The following is a 21,723-nucleotide window of genomic DNA, read 5'->3' on the forward strand; positions in this document are numbered from 1 at the left end:
CTCCCCAGCTGCCTCAAAACACAGCAGAGTCACAGTGGGCCAGAAAGTTCCCAGACGATGCCCCACTCACCTGTGTGTGCTCAGTACCTAGAAAAACATCTGGTTCATTTCAGATGTTCCACAAACGGCGTAAAGGACCTGCAATTGTGCCTAACAGCTACAAGCCCCAGCAAAGCGAAGAGGTGCCTGGGGTCATCTCCGTGCCACTGCATACCACAGGCCATACACACGGGGCTCCAGGAACTGTCAGTTACACAGCACATGGGGAGTGCCCCCAAGCCACATCAGCACACCCTTCCAGTTTCATAAATTAGTTAAAAGAAAAAAAAAAAAAGCAATAAAAATATCTGAACAATCACATATTTACTAAGTGCCTGCTAGTCTGCACAGAATAGAAACACTTGTGCAGGAGGCCTTGCTAATGAACTGAGGAATCCAGGCATGCAATGAAACGGTAACTAACAAGGGAGTCAGTACACTCTGAGACTGGAGGAGAGAGGATGACGGTGGGGGGCAGGCCAGACGTGTAGGGACCTGAATCTCAGACCTGCACCAGAAATCTAGTTTGGCCCAGAGCAGCCCTCACTCGTGCATGGATGGGTATCACCACTGCAGTTTGAGGGTGTGACAACCACAACATCCTCTCCTGCTTCTCTTCTGATGAGGCTGACAGCAGGCAGCAGCAGGTCAAAAGAAGAGCAGCGGGAGGAGAAGCAAAAAGAGCTCTGTGAGCCACAGACCGAGTAAATGCCAGGTGGCTGCACAGACTGAGGCGAAGCTCAGACTGATACGTGGGGCACACACACCTACCAAGAGGAGGCCTGCGTGTGTTTTCACATTTGTAAATGCTTTATTTAAACCACATGGACAGGCACCTCCAAATGACCTTCACCAACAGAACGAGGCTACAGTGGCCGCAGTCCCTGAAGTCTGCAACAAGTCACTTTTGCAAGTCTGGGAGGGCATGTGAGTTTCCCAGCAGCAGGTGTCTTTTTCTGGTCAAGTGGTGCAGCAGTGGTCTGGAGTCCCTGGGCTCACGTGCACTGACAGAGGGGTGAGAGGACTGGAATCACGGAACTCGTACTTTAGAGAAGCCAGCTAGGAATGCAAATGCAAGTGGGAGCTGCGGAAAAGCCAAACCCGGGAAATCAGGAGCCAACTCCACGGTCTGACTGCCCTGCAGAGAATGAAATGTATTCCAAAGAGGTCAAACCATGCCCCCTCCCCCACAGTGCTCTCAGAGTACTGTCCCAAACATCACTTGGTTATCTCGGTGCCTTACCACTGGAGGGCAGTCCTTCAGAGTGGAGGAAACTTCCTACTTCTCATTAGACACAGTACCTCGCAGAATTAGTGCTCGCTAAGTGTGTGAGATGGGAATCAATGCATTAGCGGATAAATAAATGACAGCTAAATGTGGGGAGAACCGCACTTTGTGACTGTCCTCCACTGAGCCAATGCCAACCCGAATGGAGACACAGCGTGTGACACACAAGCAGGACCTCTCGGACTCTTGGCCCCAAAAGCAGCAGCTGACCAGTGCCATGGGGACCAGAAACCCAGGAGCAACACCCAGTGCAGGGCTGGCTTCTCTCTGCCGGTGGCCCGGCCACTCAGCACACGTCCAATGAACCACAGGGGCACCACCTGCTGATGCCTCTTTTTCAAACCACCTGCCTCTCTCTCCACTGGTCTGTTTCGGAAAGGCTTTCTCCCCAGCACTGACATGATGATTACAAGGCCTTCTCCCTCTCCTTCAGTAATTCACCCTGTGGGCTCACCTCAAAACAGGGAGAAGGAGGGCCAGTGTGCCCCACCCTACCACTAACAAAATCCACTTCTGTCCTACGGGACGGAAGTAACCAAAGAGCTGGTTTTGAAATCAAACTTCAGGAGGCAGAAATCACAAACTCCTGACATTTCTGCTTTTCCGAGTGATACTCTGCAAAGAGGACAGAACAGAAGGTAAAACCTGAGTGCTGATCTTCCCTGCCACTGAGAAATGGGAGGCGTCGGGCAAGGCACTGTACTTGTCTTGCTGTGCCTCGGTTTTCTCATCTGTAAAATGGAGTGGTTAACCCTGAATGTCCCTTCCAGTTCTATTTGTGAGAACCTCTAAAACCAAATGCATCACAGTGAAAGTCAACTGGCGACCAATTTACAGGCACCCTGAAATTATTACCCATGTATTATTATCATTATCTGTTACTCATGCTGAGTAACCTTATGTGTGTAACACTCAAGCAATGAAAAACAATGCAGAGAGCCCCTAGGTAGTTTTCAAATCATAATTAATTTATATTTGGTAGAGTTGTACTTCTTCAAATCAATAAAATTATTTTATTGATTGCTCGAGATGCCCTTTGAGGGAGGAAGGGCAGCCCATTACTGGCGCTGTAGAGAGAGCAAAGTGCAGGTGACCTCCTGCAGGCACGAGGGGTGCTGCCGGGGGCCGGAGGGAGAGACCCCGGGGGCCAGCTTCGCCGGCGCTCCGGGAGAGCAGCGTGACACCCGAGGAAGAGCGCCACCAGAGACACTTACTTCAGCTCGCTGGTTTCCGTGCCCTGGGCGATGGCCATGATGATGCCGCCGTGGTCTCCCCACGCATAGTAGTGAGGCCCGGGGAGCGCCTGGGAAGGAAAAGCCAGGATGACGCTGCTGCTGCGGCACACACGCTCGCATAGGAAGGCATGTGTGCACATGCACACTTGCACACACATGTTCTCGTGCGTAAGCACGCCACACACGTGTGCGCACACGAGTGTTCGTGCACACGTGTGCACATGCATGTGCACACGGCCGCGATGCCACCGCTCGACCGCTCCTTCTCAGTTCCCAGAGCGCATCCACAGCCACAACCGCATCTGCTCCACAGGACCTGAGGGCGGTGGAGCGAGTTCTCAGACCCCAAACCGTGCCCCAGCTGCAGGCAGTGGAGCTGCGATTGAAGTCAGTGGCAGACCACACAGGCAGGGGTCCACCTAGTGCTGTGCAGACAGAACGCAAATCTCTGGCTCTCACCAAGTGATTAAAAATTCACCAACGGAAGATCTAGCTCTACTCTGAAGGCGAAAGCCCATTCTTCCTGCTGATTACAACTAAAAACCGTGTACAAAATACAAAGACCCCTAGCTGAGGATGACGAAAAGTAAATGACATCAGGCAGCCTGCAGATGGGTGTAAAACCTAGAGAAGCTCCTGCACGGGTGGGGTTTGCTGGTGTGGCCCTGCCCCAGGCATGGGATAACTCAGTCCCCGCCAGACAGCCTGCACTCACACAAATGGTTTCTGCCGCAGAAACCAAGAAAAGAACCTTAAAGGCCACGGAGAATATGGATGTGATCTTAGAGGACACAGTGTCAGAGAAGTAAGTCCACTGTTCCGTGTATGAAATCACCTAAGTCCCAGCCCGACCCTAAACTATGCATCTGGAACAATTCCACACCAGCAGAGCAAAAGGCTTGGTAAACTTAACTGAGACTTCAAGGACCACCCACAGAATGCAAGACAGAAGTTACAGTCTAACAAGCCCTCCACAGGCTACAACAGCAACGTTCACCGTCTCCAGGGCATCACGTCTCCTGCATTTCATTCACTGTCCTGGATACAACCCACAATTGCTCCGTAAACAAATGTATCAGTAAAAGGTGTCCAGCTCTCAAGGGAAAAGACAATCAACAGGTACCAATCCCAAGATGATCCAAATCTTGGAGTTAACAAAAGACTTTAAAATAGTTATCATAATTGTGTTTTGTGAGGTAAAATCGTTCTGAAATAAACAAAAGACAGGAATTCTCTCCAGAGAAGTGGAAGCTATTTTAAACATAAAAGAAACAGAAAAATTTAACAAAAATATAACATCTGAAATAAGAAATTCACTAAAGGGCTCAACAGCCCTTTAAAACAGAAATGACAGAGGCATTCATGAGCTTGAAGATCCACCCAGAGCAGTGGCAAGATCCCCTCTGACGGAGATGCAGGGAAGACGGAGCTCCAGGGCCTGCGGGACAGTCGCAAAGGTCCCACGGGCGAGTGGGTGCAAGATGAATGAGAGGAAGGGCTAGGGGTAGAAAGCGCATGGGAGGAACAGCTGACAGTCTCCTCAACTGGGTGAAAACATAAATTTACAGATTCACGATCAGTGTCCCCAGAAAGACTAAACACAAAGAAAAACACAATTAGAGACAACGTAACAAAACTGCTGAAAACCAAAGATAAGGGGGAAAATCCTGAAGCATCTATAGAAAATGGACACATTAAATACAAGACAGTGATGAGTGACATGACTACAGATTTGAGGGGGGAGAATGGTGGGAAAAGGTGCAGGGAATCAGGGGCATAAATGGTAGGACATTAAGGACAGTATGGGAAACAGAGAAGCCAAAGAACTTGTATGTACGACCCATGGACATGAACTAAGGTCGGGCGTAATGGGGGAGGGCGTGCAGGGTGCAGGGCAAAGTTGTCCCCCCAAAATTGGGACAACAGTAATAGCATAATCAATAAAACATACTTTAAAAAAGAAATAAAGAAGGAAGACCCAACTAAGTAAAATCAGAAGTCAAAGAGCAGTTACAACTGACATCGCTGAAATACGAAGGATTGTAAGAATATATTGAGAATGATGTGCCAACAAACTGGACAACCTGGAAGAAACGGCTAAACCCTGGAAACACACCTTGTCCAGAACTGAATCAGGAACGAGCAGAAAGTCTGGGCGGGCAGATGACGCTTGTGACGTTGGGGCAGTGGGCAAAACTCCCAGCAAACGAAAGCCCTGGGCCGGATGGCTTCACAGCTGAATTTAACGAAACATCCACAGAAGACCTAACACCTACTCTTCTCAAACTATTTCACAAACTTCAAGAGGAGGGAAGGCTCCCAAGATCATTTCACAAGGCCAGCATTATCCTAATTTCTAAGTCAGACACTACAAAGAAAGAAAATTACAGGCTAATATCCCTGATGAACATAGATGCTAAAATTCTCAACAAAATATCGGCAAACGGGATCCAGCAACTCATTAAGATCACACACCAGGACCAAGTGGGATTGGTTCCTGCCACCACCTGTGCCCCTCACACCCCCCAGACTGTCCCTCTGAAGCCAACACTGCCAGCGCGGACCAGAAGCCCACTCACACAGTCTCAACCTTTCCATGCCCCAGTCAGTTCTATGCTGTTTCCAAAAACGAGGTCCCTTGTGCAAGCGCTGCTAGTGGGAGGTGTGGCCGGCGGCCCCGGTACCAGCCGAGGACCATGCTTCACGGGAGGAGAAACACCACATGGCTTTCTGCCAGAAGGAAATCACCTGCAGACGTTCACATCCCCGACCACACCGACTTCAGACAGTACAAACCGTACGAACTGAAGCACCAAGGAGGGGACACCCAGTTTCAACAGGAACGTCCGGCTAAAAGAAAGAGGAGAGCAGCTGCTTACTCTTCCCCAAGGAGGCAGGACAAGGGCACCCCGGGAGTTCCAGCCTGCTCACACTTTCTGACTCCTCTGGCTTAACAGCCTCCTGCATCTGAGTAAGTACTTACTTACTCAGATGCAGAACTTACATTCTCTACCAGACTGCACAGCCCTTGATGGACACATGCATGCACACGTGAGTGCATACACATGCAAGCAGACAGCGTGCACATGGGTGCGTGCGGTGTCAGAGTCCCACCCCTCAGCCGGAGATAGGGCCTGTGACAGTTCTCTGTAACTGCAAAAAGCCAGGCAGAGTTGGGCTCCGTCACTGCTTGATGGGCTACACAGGTAGACACGGAAGTGTACACACTGCTTTCCCAATCAGAAGCACCGTGAGGGTGGGAACGTCTGTCAACTCTTGAGGCCCACATCCGCGCCCCCCCCCCCCCCCCCCGCCCCAGACACCAGGCCTGGCCTTCCTGGGTCTGGGGGCTCCCTGCACGCACACACAGCACCTCTGGGAACAGCCCTGCACAGTGGGGTCTGGGCACTTGCTGTGGCCTTTGTCAGTCACGGGAGGCTGGTGAAACACCGTTTTCTACAAGTTTGGGAATTCCCTGTTGTCCCAGGTTGAATTAGCATTTCAGGACCAGAGGACTAGCTGCACCCGAAGAACTGGTGGTATCGTCAGTGCCTAAACACCCAAATGAACCACACAACTGTAAGGCAAAAGCAGTCTTCTCCCATGGCTCAGATGAGATGAAAGTACAATCCCCGCACGTGATGGCCCAGAGAGCAGAGGCTTGACGTCGGTAACAACAAAAATAACAAGCACCCAGGTTGGGGCCTGCCTCTGCTGCAACAGTCACTTGCTGACAGAGTCAGCAAATATCACTGAACACTCACCCTATGCCAGACACCGCTAGGTCCCAGGGGAAAAGGAGTGAGCAAAACAGACACTGCCGTGTCCTCATGGAACTGATCATCTTGGAGCAGTTAGTTTTCTTAAAGCCTGTTTTTGATTCCAAGTAGCGTATGTGGCAAAATCACAGCCCACATTCCAAGTTGTGAGAACACAGGGTGCAGCGGACCCCCACGCGTGGTCCCCGGTAATGCTCTTCATTTTACGGTCACAGTTGGACTTCGTGATCTCCACCACAGGCCCCAGGCACCCCCGAGATGACGAGGCTCAGTCCAGTCTCCTACAAACAAGAATGGGGGCCCTCACCTCTCGCCACCGGGCTCCCGCACTGCTGGAGATGTACACGTTCATCTTGCTTGCTAAGTTCTTTCCCACTGAACCTGAAATGCAAGAGGAGTAATTGTTTTTGACTTCAAAACCTCGTCCAACTAGAAATTCTCGGCAGGATCTAGCAACTGAGAATATCTTAACCCCGCTGGCAGCAGTGACAGCCGCAGATGGTGGCGGTCCCTGCGCACCGGGCTGCACCTGAGCAAACGGCTTACCCAGGAAGAAAGAGCAGGCACAGCAAACTTACCCGTGGCAACAATGAGACCGGGCGCCGACTCCTTGGAGAGGACGGGCATCCTCCGGAGCTGGAGGTTGAGCAGCTGACTGAGCCGCTGGGCCAGGTGCAGGGAGCAGCCCTGGGAGAGCTGCAAAACACACGTTCCAGGCGCCATCAGCAAGGCAGACGATGCCCACATCCCCCTCCAAACACTGAGGCCCGTGTGCACACACAACAGCGAGGGGCAGAGGGAGGAGGCCTGGCCCGAAGGAGACCAGAGCCACCGCCTGGCTGCACCCACACGTCTGCAGAGGGGCATGATCAGCTGAGCCACGTAAATGTCTCTCACTGAAGCAAAGACAAAAATACTAATAAAAAAAGTTCCTTCTAGTACCCTCAGAGAAACAACTAGAAGTCAGTGTCGACTCACGCGGACAGGAAAGCTATCAATCTCGCCACGTTACCCAGAGACTCTCCCTGTGATGCCCAGGAACATGACATGAGATATAAACCCCAGAGTATTCACAATAATTTTTTTAAAGTAGGCTGCCTTTGTACAAAGTACAAAGTCTACAGATGTTCCCCGTAAGATTTCAAGTTACCCAAACTGACCTCCATCACTTATGTTTCAGATCTGAGTTCTGCAAACAAAGCCTTTTGCCATATGGTCGTGCCTGATTTTCTTGGCCAGGAGATGGTTATCAAATCTATTCTGGACAGGATAATGCTGTGTGTACTTACTATGGTACAGGTAAAAACTATGACATGGTTTGCTAGTACACCTGTCTTTGTAACAAAAGGATCTCTAATAAATATCCATCTTACGAGCATCAGAGTCTGGCTGATGAAAACTAGAGCAAACTGAGTTGGGCCTCAAATAGCTGACAAGGTCTTCAACCTTTCTCCTTGTCTTTCACTGCCTAAAATGAGAAGTAGAAGCCAGAAGCTGAGTAACTGTTGTGCAGCTCATAAACAACCTGACGGGCCGGGGAAATAGGAAGCTGGATTTTAACAATACCAGTAGTTCCACTGAACCGAGGCGCAGACCCCCACCACACACTGGAAAGCGCCCCGCCTGCGTCCACACCAGACTCCCACAGCACTCAGTGCTGGAAGGTGCTGCTGAGAAAATGAGAAGCACCTAGGGAGTGGTTACGTGTGCTTACACCCTGCCTCTTTCGAAAGTTAGATCTGATGTGGTCAGTCAAGACCTGGTGTCAAGTCAGAAGACAAATGAAGAGCTACGTTCTAGAGCAAGAATGTCCAAAAGAATCTCCCCACGGGCCACAGACACAGCACAGAGTAGGCCAATGTATTTATCACGGGCAAAAAATTCAGTCATTCGAAAGGCCAGGTAGTCGTCTCAGTAAGTGTTACAGTTTCTCCAAACATCAGCACCACTTGTTTTCTCCTGAGCTCCTTTTGTCCACCTACTTTACATGCCCTAGACGCCCTGCGTCAAATGAAAACAGAGATGCCGTCTATCACAGAAAGCCAGGGACCACAACCGTTGTCTTGAGGGAAAAGACAGGAGTTGCTTAAGTACAGGAGACTGCTTTATGGACCCAAATAATACAGTTTCGTCTTCTTAGTTTTCCACATGCGGCCACAGATAGAGGAATTATAGAATCCTAAATAATATTCAAAGAGGAATTTTAAGAGAAATTCTACAGAAATAAACTATGGGCGATGATGTCAAACTTTCTCGGTTCACAGCACAATTGGTGTCTCCGTCACATCTCTGTAGCTCTTTTGAGCTGGAAGAGCTATACCAATAATTAGATGTGCCCTAATAACTTAGGAGCAGTTTAAAATAATAGCATCCACACAAATATTAGAAGCAGAAATAAAATTCCATTTCATTTTTAATACCTAGTTACTTAACACTGGGCTGTGTGGACCTGCTGGGCCCAACGTGACCCCTCGCACTCCTGCCAGACACCACACGGCCAGCTCCTGCTCCGCACACACTTCCTCACTTGCTTCCCACGTCAGCTGCTGAAAACTCGGCCTCACACACACAGGACGCCATCAAAAGAAACACAGCGCGAGCTCATGCCGAAACTGTGCGCTAACTCAGGATGGCGAGTGTCACAGCGCCTCCGTCAGAAATTTAACACGCCACGGGGCCCCCCAGAGCTCACTAGGGCACCCCAGTGTGCCTTGCCATAGAGTTTGAGAACTGGGAGTGCAGGACTGCAGGTAAAACTTTACATTAACAACCCAAACCAAACGAAAGCACCTATACCTCACAATCTATTTTTTCTCCATACTCTGTGAAGGCTGGAGCCTGAAGAAACTCCCAGGTGCCCCCTTTGTCGAAGGTGATGACCGATCTCATGTTCTCCTCCTTCATGGGGCCGTTGATCAGGGTGGCGATGTAGACACCTTGCAGCCCCTCCACGCGGTGGAAGTCAGCAAACGGCTCGTTCGCAAAATACCTGCAGTAAGAGAGAACAAACAGCTGTGAAAATGAAATGGTATTTTTGGTATGATTTTATCATAAGCAACATGAAGTCTAACCACTTTAAATCACCTAATGCAGTAGCACGAAGTCCACTCACGGTGTCGTGCAACCACCCTCACCCGCTCGCTCCAGAACACTTCCACTGCCCCGACAGGAGGCCCTGCACCCACGGGCAGTCATTCACAACGCTCCCTGCCCACCGAGGCTCCGGCAACCGCTGACGCAGTTTCTGTCTCTATAGATTGGTCTCTTCTGGATACTTCATATAAACGAAAGCATGTAACATGTGGCCTTTTTCATGGTTATTTTCACTTAGCACAATGTTCTCAAAGTTCATCCAGCCTGTAGCTTATCAGCACTCCATTCCATTTTATGACTGAATAATCAGCTCTTTAAAAAAAAAAAAAAGTGATGGTTTTTAAACTTTGAGGCCAAGATCCTTACCTGATCAGTAATTCCTCACAGGGGGTTCAGAATGATACGCGACACACAAAAACTGATGTAAGAGTCACCTCGATTTGTTCAGGTTTCAAACAGTGAGTCTTAACAAGCAGCAAACAGTAAGCCTGACTTGCCAGACACCAAAAACAGTGCCAGGGCTTACGGTTTTGCCCAACCGGCAGGAATATGGCTGGGGTTAAGCAGTCACTGGCCGGGCCCACACAGCGGACCATCTGACACCCAAATCAGACGGACGCCCCCAGGGCCCCTGTCAGGAGCAGAGCAGACGCCCTTCCCAGAGAAGCGGCACAGAGGCGAGGGCGTCTCCACAGCCTGAGGTCGCACCTGTGACAGGGAAGCAGAGAACCAGGCCCTCCGGGCCAGAAGTGCGCACTATCCCAGGACACTGGGATTTTACTGGGCGGTAGACCTGCGCTGGCACAGCACAGCTCACACGTGGCTTTTAAAAACTGGAAGTGCACCCTTTATTTAGAGGGTCCTGAGCTACTGGACTTTGCAGAAGATAAGCCCAGGACTGCTTTTCCCCATCCTCTGCCCCAGAAATCTTGAGCGGAGCGAGGGCTCTGCCCCTCAGACAGAGGCCACTCTGGACCTCAGAGACAAGCAGCATCCTGAACAAAATGTGGACTTGAGACCAAGTATTCTGACGTGGGGCTTCCTTAGGTCGGCTTCAGCTATTTCTCGGTCGCTCCCTTCGGAATCGGCCCCAGGTCTACGATCCTCCTGCTGTTTTGGATTCTATCACCGTGAAGTCTCTCGTCCTCAGGTTTACGGGCCTCTCTCACACATCTGGGAGGTGTGAGTGTCTCTCGTTGTGGAGAGCTCTGTTTCTTTCCCCTGGTCCTTCTCCTCAAGTTTTATCTCTTAGTTCCCAGCAGAGACCTGCCCTCTGTATCTCGCACACTCCTCTACCTTCCATTCGCAGCCCACCTGTCATCTCCCCTCTGCCTGGCCCTCACTGCAACACGAGCCATGCTCCCCAGTGTGCCTGTACTGAGCTTCACCAGGCGGTTCCGCAGGACCTGGTGGCTGCCCTCAGCGCAGAGCCAGAGCCCCCGCACCACTCCCGCCAGCCAAGCAGGGCTTCCTCAGGGCACCCCAGCGCCCGGGTGGCTCTCATTGCCACGCTTCTTCCGTCTAGATGATGCTTTCCTCAAGACTGCTACTTGGCACCCCTCACCACTGCCAGCGTTGCCTCCTATTAAGAATTCTCTCTCCAGTTCTCCTAGTAAATTAGAACCAGTTCTGGGGCACCACACTTCCCCATTGAGTTCAAGCAATAGCTCATTTCAAATACCACAATGTTTTGGGGATTTTTTGGAAACCAGCCTGCCCATGTCATCTGTTAAGCCACCCTTATCCCATTTCGTCGTGCTGAGATGGAGATGCAAAGGACAATGATCACTCAAATGAGCACACCCGTCCTGCTCATTAACAGGTCCAGTCCTGAATACAACCTGAAGAAAATAGGCCCTGGCTGGGGTGGCTCAGTGGATTGAGTGCCAGCCTGGGAACCAAAGGGTCACTGGTTCAATTCCCAGTCAGGGCACATGCCTGAGTTGCAGGCCAGGTCCCCAGTAGGGGGCATGTGAGAGGCAACCACATGTTCATGTTTCTCTCCCTCTCTTCCTCTCCCCTCTCCTCTCTAAATAAATAAATAAATAAAATCTTTAAAAAAAAACCTGAAGAAAATGAGAAGGCTAAGCAGGATGCTGGTATCTGCATCTCAGTGTAAACCTGTTTTCATAACACTCACTGGGCTGCTGGCTCAGGCAGGCGGGAGTAGCCTATGTCACCGCGGGAAGAGTCACTGGACAGGGCAGTGGCCAAGGGACTGAATCCCTGAGAGCCGGGTGCACAGCTACCAGCTCCTGCTCTGCCCGCCTGTGACACATCCACCTGAAATCTCTGACAAGTGTGGAAGAGGAAGAAACCTCTGGCATCCACCCCACAGCCAGACGCTCGCAACTAGTCCGTGAGAGTCCTGATTTTAATTACAAAAAATGTAAGGAGAATGCCACTCACCTAAAACGAAAGGAAGTACCGACACGTGCCACATGTAGATACTCTCTGAAAGGACTGTGCCAAGGACGAGAGAAGCCTGACACAAAGGGCACGATACAGTGTGGTTCCGTCTCTGGGAAATATGCAGAGAGGCTCTGTCCACAGACAAGAAGTCGACTGGTGGCTGCCAGAGGCTGGAGGGCAGGGACAGTGGGAGCAACCGCTTAATGGGTAAGAGGCTTTCTTTGGGGGAAATAAAACTGTTTTGGAAGATACAACTGTTGGTTACACAACATTGTGAATGTCCTGATTGCACTAAGTTGTTCACTTTAAAATGATTAAGTTGAAGTTACGCAAATTTTACCTCAATGAATTTTTGTTGAAGTCATAGGAACTGGGCCCAACGGGGCTGCCACTGACCAAACCAGAACCACCTAAGTCTGAATCATGGCAGGAATGGTTTATAAGACATTATAATACATGGAATAATCAATGACCTGTCAGCCCCCACTGGGAAAAAAGTAAGGAATAAAGATGAACTTCCTGTCAAAATAGCAGAGCAGATAAAAGTGCTCGCCTCCTCGAACAACCAACATCAAACTTACAGCGAGACTACAGAGCCACCACCCTTGGGAACCACCTGAAGACTAGCTGAAGGGAACTCCTACAAGTGAGGATCTAGGGAAGAAACCACATCAAGACTGGTAGCAGGCGAAGAGACAGGAAAACAAGCTGGCTCCACACCCATGTGTAGCAGTTAGGAATCGGGGGGGGATCTCTCAGCTGCAGAGGTCCCCCCTGAGAAGTGAGGGGTCCCAGCCCCACACTAGGCTACACCTGTGCCAAGGAGAGGTCTCCACATCTGGCTGTGAAAATGAGCCAGGTTCCATCCATGCAAGAGGCAGGGCATCGGAGACCCAGATGTCTTCCCAAAGGGCCCGAGTAAAGGCTCACTTGCTCTAAAACACTCTCCATAATCCCCAGAGAAGGGACAGCAGCTTTAAAAGCACCAGAAACATGTGGGGAGGAACTAAATTATCTGGTTTCAGAGGAAGGTCTGGCAGGAAACCTCTCTCCAGGACCAAAGAGCTGGCACACACTGCTGTGCCTTCCCCACCACACACCCCACAGAAGCAGGTGGTGCCCAACTCTCACTCTCCATCCACCTGGCCACCACTGCTCATGCAACCCCAACCTTGGGAATTCCCTGAGACCCCACCCACTCAACTCATGCACCTGCCCAGATCCCTTTAGGGATGCTCTTTAAGTGGCTGGACTACACAGGCAGCAGGCCTTTCCTAAAATCTCGGAAAGATCCACAAACCCCAACCAAACACGCAGTGGCCCAGAGCCAGGCACCAGTGGCAGGCGCCCTTGGTTTGCAGCACTGCATCCCACAGGTGCCTCCGAGCCCAGCACAGGCAGCTACCAAGGGCAGATCACTCTGGAGCTCCTCCCTGGGGGCCCCAGGCAGTGGCTGAGCTGGGCCTGCACCAGAGACCCTCCCAAGAGGCCTCATGCACTACACACCTGGCTGCGGACAGGAGACTATACCTCAGCACCACACAATTAGCTCCACAAACAACACACCCGAAGAGCAGACTTGACAGGCGCCGGAGCACTGCTTAAGCCAATTCCATTCTGTGGGGTCAGCCCCACACACCAGCCTGCCTGACGCAGTCATGGCCAGTCCTCAGCGTCTGTCAACCTGAGGACCAATCCAAACCACCCATGTGCCAACCACGATCAAAGCTCAATTACCACAGGAGAACACACACAACCCACATGATTAACACCCCTGGAGCACCTGGCCCTCAGGTGGCCAGGGAGGCTGCGTCACTGGGCCCCACAGGACACACTCTACATGAAGCAATCCTGCCGAGACGCAGAGATGTAGCGGCCCTACCCAACCCATGCAAACAAACACAGGGAGGCAGCCAAAATGAGAAGACACAGATCCCAACAGAAAAATAGAACAAAACTCAAAAAAATAAATAAAACTAAACTCAGTGTAGACAAGCAATCGACTACATACAGAGTTCAAACACTGCATATAAGGATACTCGATTCACTTAGTGGAAGAATAGGTTAATTCAGTAACAACTTACAGAAAGAGATAGACACCATAAAAAGTCAGGCAAAAACACAGACTACAAAAACCAAAATGAAGAATAAATTAGATAGTATCAACAGTAGATTAAATGCAGCAAAAAATCGAGACTTCTAGCCAAGATGGAGGCGTAGGTAGATACACTTTGCCTCCTCACACAATCAAAAGAAGAACAACTACAAATATAAAAACAATAAACAACCAGAACTGCCAGAAAATCAAACTGTATGGAAGTCTGACAACCAAGGAGTTAAAGAAGAAACATTCATTCAGATGGTAGGGAGGGTGGATACCGGCAGCCAGGGTGGAGAGTACACACAGCAAAGCGGCGGCTGGTGGACCAGGCTGATAAGCAGGAAGAACAACTAGGGAGAGAGACAGACCACGCAGCCCAGGGTTCCAGCACGGGAAAAGAAAGCCTCAAAACCTCTGACTGTCAAAAGCTATGGGGGTTGAGGCAGCAGGAGAAACTCACAGCCTCACAGGAGATATTGTTGGAGAGACCCACAGGGTCCTAGAATGTACACAACCCCACCCACCTGGGAATCAGCACCACAAGGGTCCAATTTGCTTGTGGGTAGCAGGGGAAGTGACTGAAAGCCAGCCAAGAGCCAAGCAAGTGGCATTGTTCCCTCTATGACCCCTCCCCCACACACAGCACCACAACGCAGCAATGTGGTTTGCCCCGCCCTGGTGAACACCTAAGGCTCCACCCCTTACTACATAACAGGTGCACTGACAAAGACATATGGCCTAAATGAAAGAATAGATGAAAACTCCAGAAAAAGAAACTAAGCAATGAGGAGATAGCCAACCTATCAGAGGCAGAGTTCAAATCCCTGGTAAACAGGATGCTCACAGAAATGATTGAGTATGGTCACAAAATAAAAGAAGAAGTGAAGGCTATACAAAGTGAAACAAAGGAAAATGTACAGGGAACCAACAGGTGAAGGGAAGGAAACCAGGACTCACATCAAAGACTTGGAACAGAAGGAAGATATAAACATTCAACTAGAACAGAATGAAGAAACAAGAATTCAAAAAATATGAGGAGAGGCTTAGGAACCTCCGGGACAACTTTAAACATTCAAACATTTGAATCCTAGGGGTGCCAGAGGGAGAAGAGCAAGAAATGGAAAACTTGTTTGAAAACATAGTGAAAGAGAACTTCCCTAATCTGGCAAAGGAAATAGACTTCCAGGAAGTCCAGGAAGCTCAGAGAGAGCCTCTGTTTCAATATGTAAGGAAAGAAAACTTCCCTAACCTGGTGAAGGAAATAAACATACAAGTTCAAGTAGCATAGAGAGACCCAAGCAAGATGAACTGGAGGAGGTCCACATCAACACACATCATAATTAAAATGCCAAAGGTAAAAGACAATAAGGAGCTAATACCCAAAAAATATAAAGAATTCATAAAACGTAACACCAAAAAAATAAACCTATTAAAAGGTTGGCAGAGGACCTGAAGAGACACTTCTCCAAAGAGGACATGGAGATGACCAATAGACAGACATATGGAAAGATGCTCAACAAAGTGTTCAGAGAGATACAAATTGAAACCACAATGAGACATCACCTCACACCTGTCAGAATGGCTATCATCAACAAATCAACAAACAACAAGTGCTAGTGAGGATGTGGAGAAAAGGGAACCCTTGTGTGTTGTTGGTGGGATTGCAAATTGGTACGTTCACTATGAAACAGTATAGTGGTTTCTCAAAAAATTAAAAGTAGCCCTGGCCAGGTAACTCAGTTGGTTAGAGCATCATCGTGATATGCCAAGGTTACAGGTTTGATCCCTGGTGAGGCACCTACAAGAATCAACCAATGAATACATCAATAGTAGGTGGAATGACAGCTCAATGCCTCTCTCTCTCTCCTCTCCTCCTTCCTCTCTCTCTCTCTAAAATCAATAAATCAAAAAAAGTAGTTAAAAAAATTAAAAGTAGAACTACCGTATGACTAAGCAATCCTACATCTGAGTATTTATCTGAAGAAATCTGAAACACCTACTTGAAAAGACATGCATTCCTATGCTTAATGCAGCCTTATTTACAACAGCCAAGATACGGAAATAATATGTGTGTCTGTTGGTAGATCATTCAAAAAGATGTGGTGTATATATATATATATATACAATGGAATATTACTGGGCCATAAGAAAGAATAAAATCTTACCATTTAAACAGCATGGATTGATTTACAGGTATTATGCTCAGCAAAATAAGTCAGACAGAGAAAGACAAACACCATATAATTTGACTTGTATGTGGAATCTAAAGAACAAAATAATCCAACAAACAAAACAGACACAAAGTCGTAACTACAGAGAACAAACTGATGGTTGCCAGACTGAGGTGAGTTGAGGGTTGGGTAAAAAGGTCAAAGGGATTAGGAAGTACAAAGTGGCAGTTATAGAACAGTCACAGGCGTGTAACGTATAGCATATGGAATATAGTCAATAATATTGTAATACTCTGTATGTTATGGGATGGGTATTAGAGTTATCAGCAGGATCACTTCATTAGTTCTGTAAATGTTAACTGCTATTCTGTACACCTAAAACTAATATAATAGTGAATATTGACTGTAATTGGAAAAATTTTTTAATATTGTTTAAAAAGATAGCACATCTGAAGGAAGAGAAACAGGAATGGAAAAGCACGATGAGAGACCATCGTGAAAAGTTCTCCACTTGAGTATCTAATGGTGTTTCCAATCCGGGAAGTCCAAACCCAATTTCTTTTTTTTCTTTTTTTTAATGTTTATTGTTATTCAATTACAGTTGTCTGCATTTTCTCCCCATCCCTCCACCCCACCCTAGCTGAACCCACCTCCCTCCCCTACCTCCACCCTCCCCCTTGATTTTGTCCATGTGTCCTTTATAGTAGCTCCTATAAACCCCTCTCCCCACTATCCCCTCCCCACTCCCCTTTGGCTATTGTTAGATTGTTCTTAACTTCAATGTCTCTGGTGATATTTTGTTTGCTTTTTTCTTTTGTTGATTATGTTGCAATTAAAGGTGAGATCATATGGTATTTATCCCTCAAACCCAATTTCTTGATCTTTCCCTACAGCCCCTCCCCCCTCCCCACACACATGCAGCACCGCCCCCTGCCCCCCTCTGTACACAGCTATTATTCCACCAGCTGCTCGGGCCAAGCAGGGGCAGTCTCTCGACTCCTCCTCCTCTCATCCAGTGAGTCAGCAAGTCCATTAGCAAATGGTCAGAATTTGACTAATTCTATCGTTGGCCACTGCCCTGTGTCCAGCCAACATCCACCCCCACCGTCCTGGATTCCTGCAAACTTTCACTGCTCTTTTCCATCTAATTTCCGTGCAGCCTTGAGGAAGGCTTTTTAAAAGACAAATCACACACTCACTTCAGCAGCACATGTGCTAAAATGGGAAAGATGCGGAGATTAGCATGGGCCCTGTGCAAGGGGACACACACATTCGTGAAGCGTTTCACATTTTTCTGTCATTTAAAATTTTTTAAATAAAAAATTTAATTGAAAGTAAAATATTTAAAAATAAAAACTCACATAGGGCTCACTCACAATTATTTATAATATTGTCCATTTATGTTGAATGTACTTTTCTTTATATAATACAAATTATAATTTTTTAATGGTAAAAAAATACAATAGGTTAAATCAAATATGTCCATCTTCTGGTCAAACCCTCTATCCCACTAAGAGGAAAAAAATTAAGTTCCTCCCATGCCCTCTAAGGCCTAAGCAGCCTGCGGCCTGCTCCTGTGCACCCTGTCTTTGGAACTCTGTCCCCCTCGTTCAGGTGTCTGCTCCACCCTGGTCTCTTCACTGCTCCTACAATAAGCGGACAATTGGCTGGAGCCAATGGGCCTGCTGCTGCCTCCACCTGCAGCTCTCTCCCCGGCACCAGCCCAGCCCCCTCCCTCAAGCAAGCCAGGCACCTGCAAAGTGTAGCCCTCCTGGAGCAATCCTCCCTGGTCAGCCGGCAAAATGTGACACCTCAGAAACCTGTCGTCTTGTGCCCCCAGCACTCACCATTACCTGGCAGATGACATATTTGTTCATATTCTGTTTCCTCCCAATCAGGACCAAATTCCACGGAGCAAGGACCTTATTCACTGCTGTCTCTGGAACAGGCCTGGTGCAGAGCAGCAGCCTGTGCGCTGAACAGACTGCTGCCTGAATGCACCGCCAGCCTGAGGAAAGGCTGTGGGCCGTGGTGGCATCCCTCAGACCTGGTGGCATGGCTGTGGGCCAGGCCTCACCGGTGAGGACAGTCAGCCTCGCCAGATGATGCCTTCAGAGAGCAGAGACTGATCCCACCCGCAACTGGACACCTCCCCAGAGTCTGGCTCGTCACAGAGCAAATGAGAAAAAGTGAACTAAGTAGCACCAAGGACTCACAGTGTCACCCCGATTTCATGGCAGTGATCCCTCCCCCAAACCCTAGAACCTTCCACAGCCCAGAGAACACCCATTAGTGCAGAACAATCAACTAACCATGTGGTTTACTGATACAGGACCCATGTCGCTGGTGCCTTTCCACTGACACAGAATAATTCCTTGCACAAAAGATGAGACAAGTGAATCAAATGAGCCCAAGTGAGAGGCGGACAGTGTCGAGACGCTAAACGTCATCTAGAGAAGCACAGCTCAGCCTTGGCATCAAATAAAAATTACCTAGGGAGCTTCTCAAAATCCTCACACCCCAGCCACACCAACCCAGTTCAGCTGTCCTCCCTGTGACCAAGCAAGGAATGCAGCTTCTGAAAACTGAGCCCCTCTGAGTGCAAACAGGCAGCTACTGCTGAAAGCCAACAGCCAGAGGCTGGGGTCATGGTGAAGGCCAGAGGGAAAGTGGGGCCTCTGTAATGGCGTCAACACTAACAATAAGGAAAATAATAAATAATAAAAATTTAAATGAAGATAAAGATAAATATGTAAAAAAGCAGGAGGGCTTCCCGAGCCGCTCACCTCACCAGGGTGTCGCTGCCCGTCCCTCCCGGGCTGTAATAGAGGATGTTCTCCAAGGACAGGGAGAACTTCAGGCCCTCCACCTCCGAGATATACAGGTCGGTGCGGTTGTTACTGTGACTGACACACACAAACACCTGGTCCTCAGAGGCATCTGCGATGTAGTATTCCTTGGGAAGAAAAAATAAAAAATCCATCAGTCAAAAAGTGCATCTGTCCCGTGAGCTTTCCCTAGATGCACCAGGTGCCCCAGGGGTGGGTGTGGCCTGACGCCCACTGAACCTGACACTCCCCCGGCCTCAGTGCAGAAGTCTGGCTGACTGCCCCTCAGAGACCCTGCGGCTGCTCTGCAGCTGGGACAGGGCCCTTACTGGAAAATGGGGCACAAAATAAGAATAGGCCACTGAAGTCCATAAACGACCTAAAAACCTCTTTTTAGTGAATAACATCTCCCTCTTTTTCCAGTAAGATTTAGCATGAATTTCCCTTCCTTTTTCTCCACAGTGACTAAAGGAAGGTGAGCCCATAGAAACCTAAAGGACTGACGAAAGGACTCTATCACACACTCCTCCACGCTACTTGCCTCCCACCACACCAGCCACTGTGTCCAGCCTTCAAGTGCCTCCTCCTCCCAGGGCCACTTCTCTGATGGCTCCAGCCCACACAGATCTTCCCCATCAGTCTCCATGCACCACACAGGCTGCACTGGACTGCACACAGCTCCCTCCTCTGTGGAGCTCTCAGTCTCTCCAACCGGCCTGTGTCTGAAGGGCTGGACCCAGACCCTACACCCTGTGTGACCCTAGACATGCGTGGGCAGCACAGCAGCACTTCAGGAAGTGCTGCTGCCCTTCAGTGCCGGCTCCTCCTCTAAACCTCGCTGCCAATCCTTTCCCACTTAGAGCAAAATAAAGGCTCCGGTCCAGCCCCACCTCAAACACTGGGAGGGAAAAAAGGACCACGATGCCCACAGCACATGGCTCTCTCTGGGGACCATTCTGGAAAGTGACTGCAGAAAGCCTGGTCAAATACCCACCCGGCACGACATCCCCACGGCACCTTTTCCAGACCTCCACATGGGAATGACACTTCTTCCCACCCCCCAACGAACCCCACTTACATTAATAGGGTGTCTTGTGACAAACTGGGCTGCTCGCATGGGCTTCCGGCCAAAGGAGACCCAGAGCTGCACGGAAGGTGACTGCTGACTGCCCAGGAGATGCTGCCAAGAAAGAGGAGGAAAATCCAGTTGGGCCTCATTGTAACCGCTCCATGTAAGTGCAAGAGGAAACAGAAAAGTCACACCCCTCTGACTGCACTCAAAACACGAAGTAGGGAGTGTGACTGCAAACACACACTTTGTGGCCTCTGCTGTCACTGGCCACTAGGGCTGCAGTGCTTTTTGCCCTAGACTCCCTGGTACCAGATGAGGAGGAAGGGCAATGGTATGATAAGAGAACGTGGGCCTGGGAAACGGGGTGGAGGCTGCCAAAGCTTCAGCAGAGAGCGAAAAGGAGAGGACTGTGTGATGAGGCTGCAGAGACGGGTGGGGCGGAGCCTAGAGCCCCAAGCTCACACACCTGGCACACAAAACACACTCTTCCGCACTCTATTCCTGTTGTCAGATGAGAACGACACTTGAGGTACAAGGCTTCCACTTGTACCAAGAATTGAGGGAATTTTCACTGATTCAATTTTCCAATCTTCTGAGATTTCTCATTAATGTCTTTTGCTAGAATATGTTTTATCTGGTATACAGAGTATTCCGCATGATGCTGACCACATCACATTGCGTTTTATAGATATTTATCCATGGCCATAGTCTTCAAAATGTACATAAAAGCACGAGAGTAAGAGGAAATAACTACCTCTCTCCAGGTCTCTATGTACCTACAAAATGAGAAGCTGACTTGGGTCGGGGCTTCTCTCTGGATGGGTTTACGTGGTCCAGGAACATTGCAGATACATACACACGTTTTTTGGATAGATGCACTCGTTCTTTTGCTAGGGAGGGTCTACACCTTTTACCAGATTCCCAAAAGGGTCAATGATTTGAAAAAGGGCAAGAAACGCTATACAGGCTCCACGTGGCTTTGCAATTCGCAGAGGGAGACATAGCCTCTCAGACAGAGTTGCACACGGGACTCTGATGCGCACTGCATGCCGGGGCCCCTGGCCAGAAGGAGTTAGTCTGGCTTCATTGTTCCTTGACTGTTCACTACTGTTTAGTATGGATTTTAAATTCCTACAGAGTACGGAACACCAACTGAATGCCCTGTGCTCATATATGCCCAATAAACACTATGTGAAGAGCAAACTGATGACCACAGAGTTATTTTTGATTCATTTGCGCAATGCACGTGTATGTGTATTCAAACTACCACTGGACAAATGGTTAAAAGTAGTGTGTTTTAAAGAAGCCAGGTGAGAAGTACAAAAGACTGCTTTTCCAAAATGGCACCCTGAAAACCATGTTAATAGTCTGTACCTCAGTATGGGACCATAGGAAATGATGGACCCATTAAAAATGTAAAATGCAGCCCTGGCTGGTGTGGCTCAGGGGACTGAGTGCCAGCCTGCGGAACCAAAGGTCGCCAGTTTGATTCCCAGTCAGGACACATGCCTGGGTTGCTGGCCAGGTCCCCCCCCTTGGGAATGTGCAAGAGGCAAATGATCAATGTTTCTCTCCCTCACTTTCTCCCTCCTTTCCCTTCTCTCTAAAAATAAATAAACCAAACCTTTAAAAAAATGTAAAATTCATTACCTGAACAAAAAAACAGTTTGCAGCCAAATATGTATAAATTCCAAAATCCCTTCTT

At 49.0% G+C, this 21,723-nt stretch overlaps 1 protein-coding gene and 1 pseudogene across 2 annotated transcripts in view; one reads left to right on the forward strand and one right to left on the reverse strand.

Moving 5' to 3' along the window:
* Positions 1-21,723, reverse strand: part of SORL1 (sortilin related receptor 1) — a 153,432-nt gene that overhangs the window by 79,899 nt on the left and 51,810 nt on the right. For both annotated transcript variants that reach the window (XM_053928621.2, XM_053928620.2), the window contains exons 7-12: positions 20,025-20,126; positions 18,905-19,074; positions 9,138-9,330; positions 6,920-7,037; positions 6,649-6,722; positions 2,542-2,630 (exon numbers count right to left, since the gene is read on the reverse strand). In XM_053928621.2, the coding sequence (XP_053784596.1) occupies positions 2,542-2,630; positions 6,649-6,722; positions 6,920-7,037; positions 9,138-9,330; positions 18,905-19,074; positions 20,025-20,126 (746 nt within the window). The remainder of the gene's footprint in view (positions 1-2,541; positions 2,631-6,648; positions 6,723-6,919; positions 7,038-9,137; positions 9,331-18,904; positions 19,075-20,024; positions 20,127-21,723) is intronic.
* On the forward strand, positions 17,314-17,412 carry LOC112301966 (U6 spliceosomal RNA; annotated as a pseudogene).

Source organism: Desmodus rotundus, chromosome 7, assembly GCF_022682495.2.
Source record: "Desmodus rotundus isolate HL8 chromosome 7, HLdesRot8A.1, whole genome shotgun sequence".
NCBI classification, from domain to species: domain Eukaryota; kingdom Metazoa; phylum Chordata; class Mammalia; order Chiroptera; family Phyllostomidae; genus Desmodus; species Desmodus rotundus.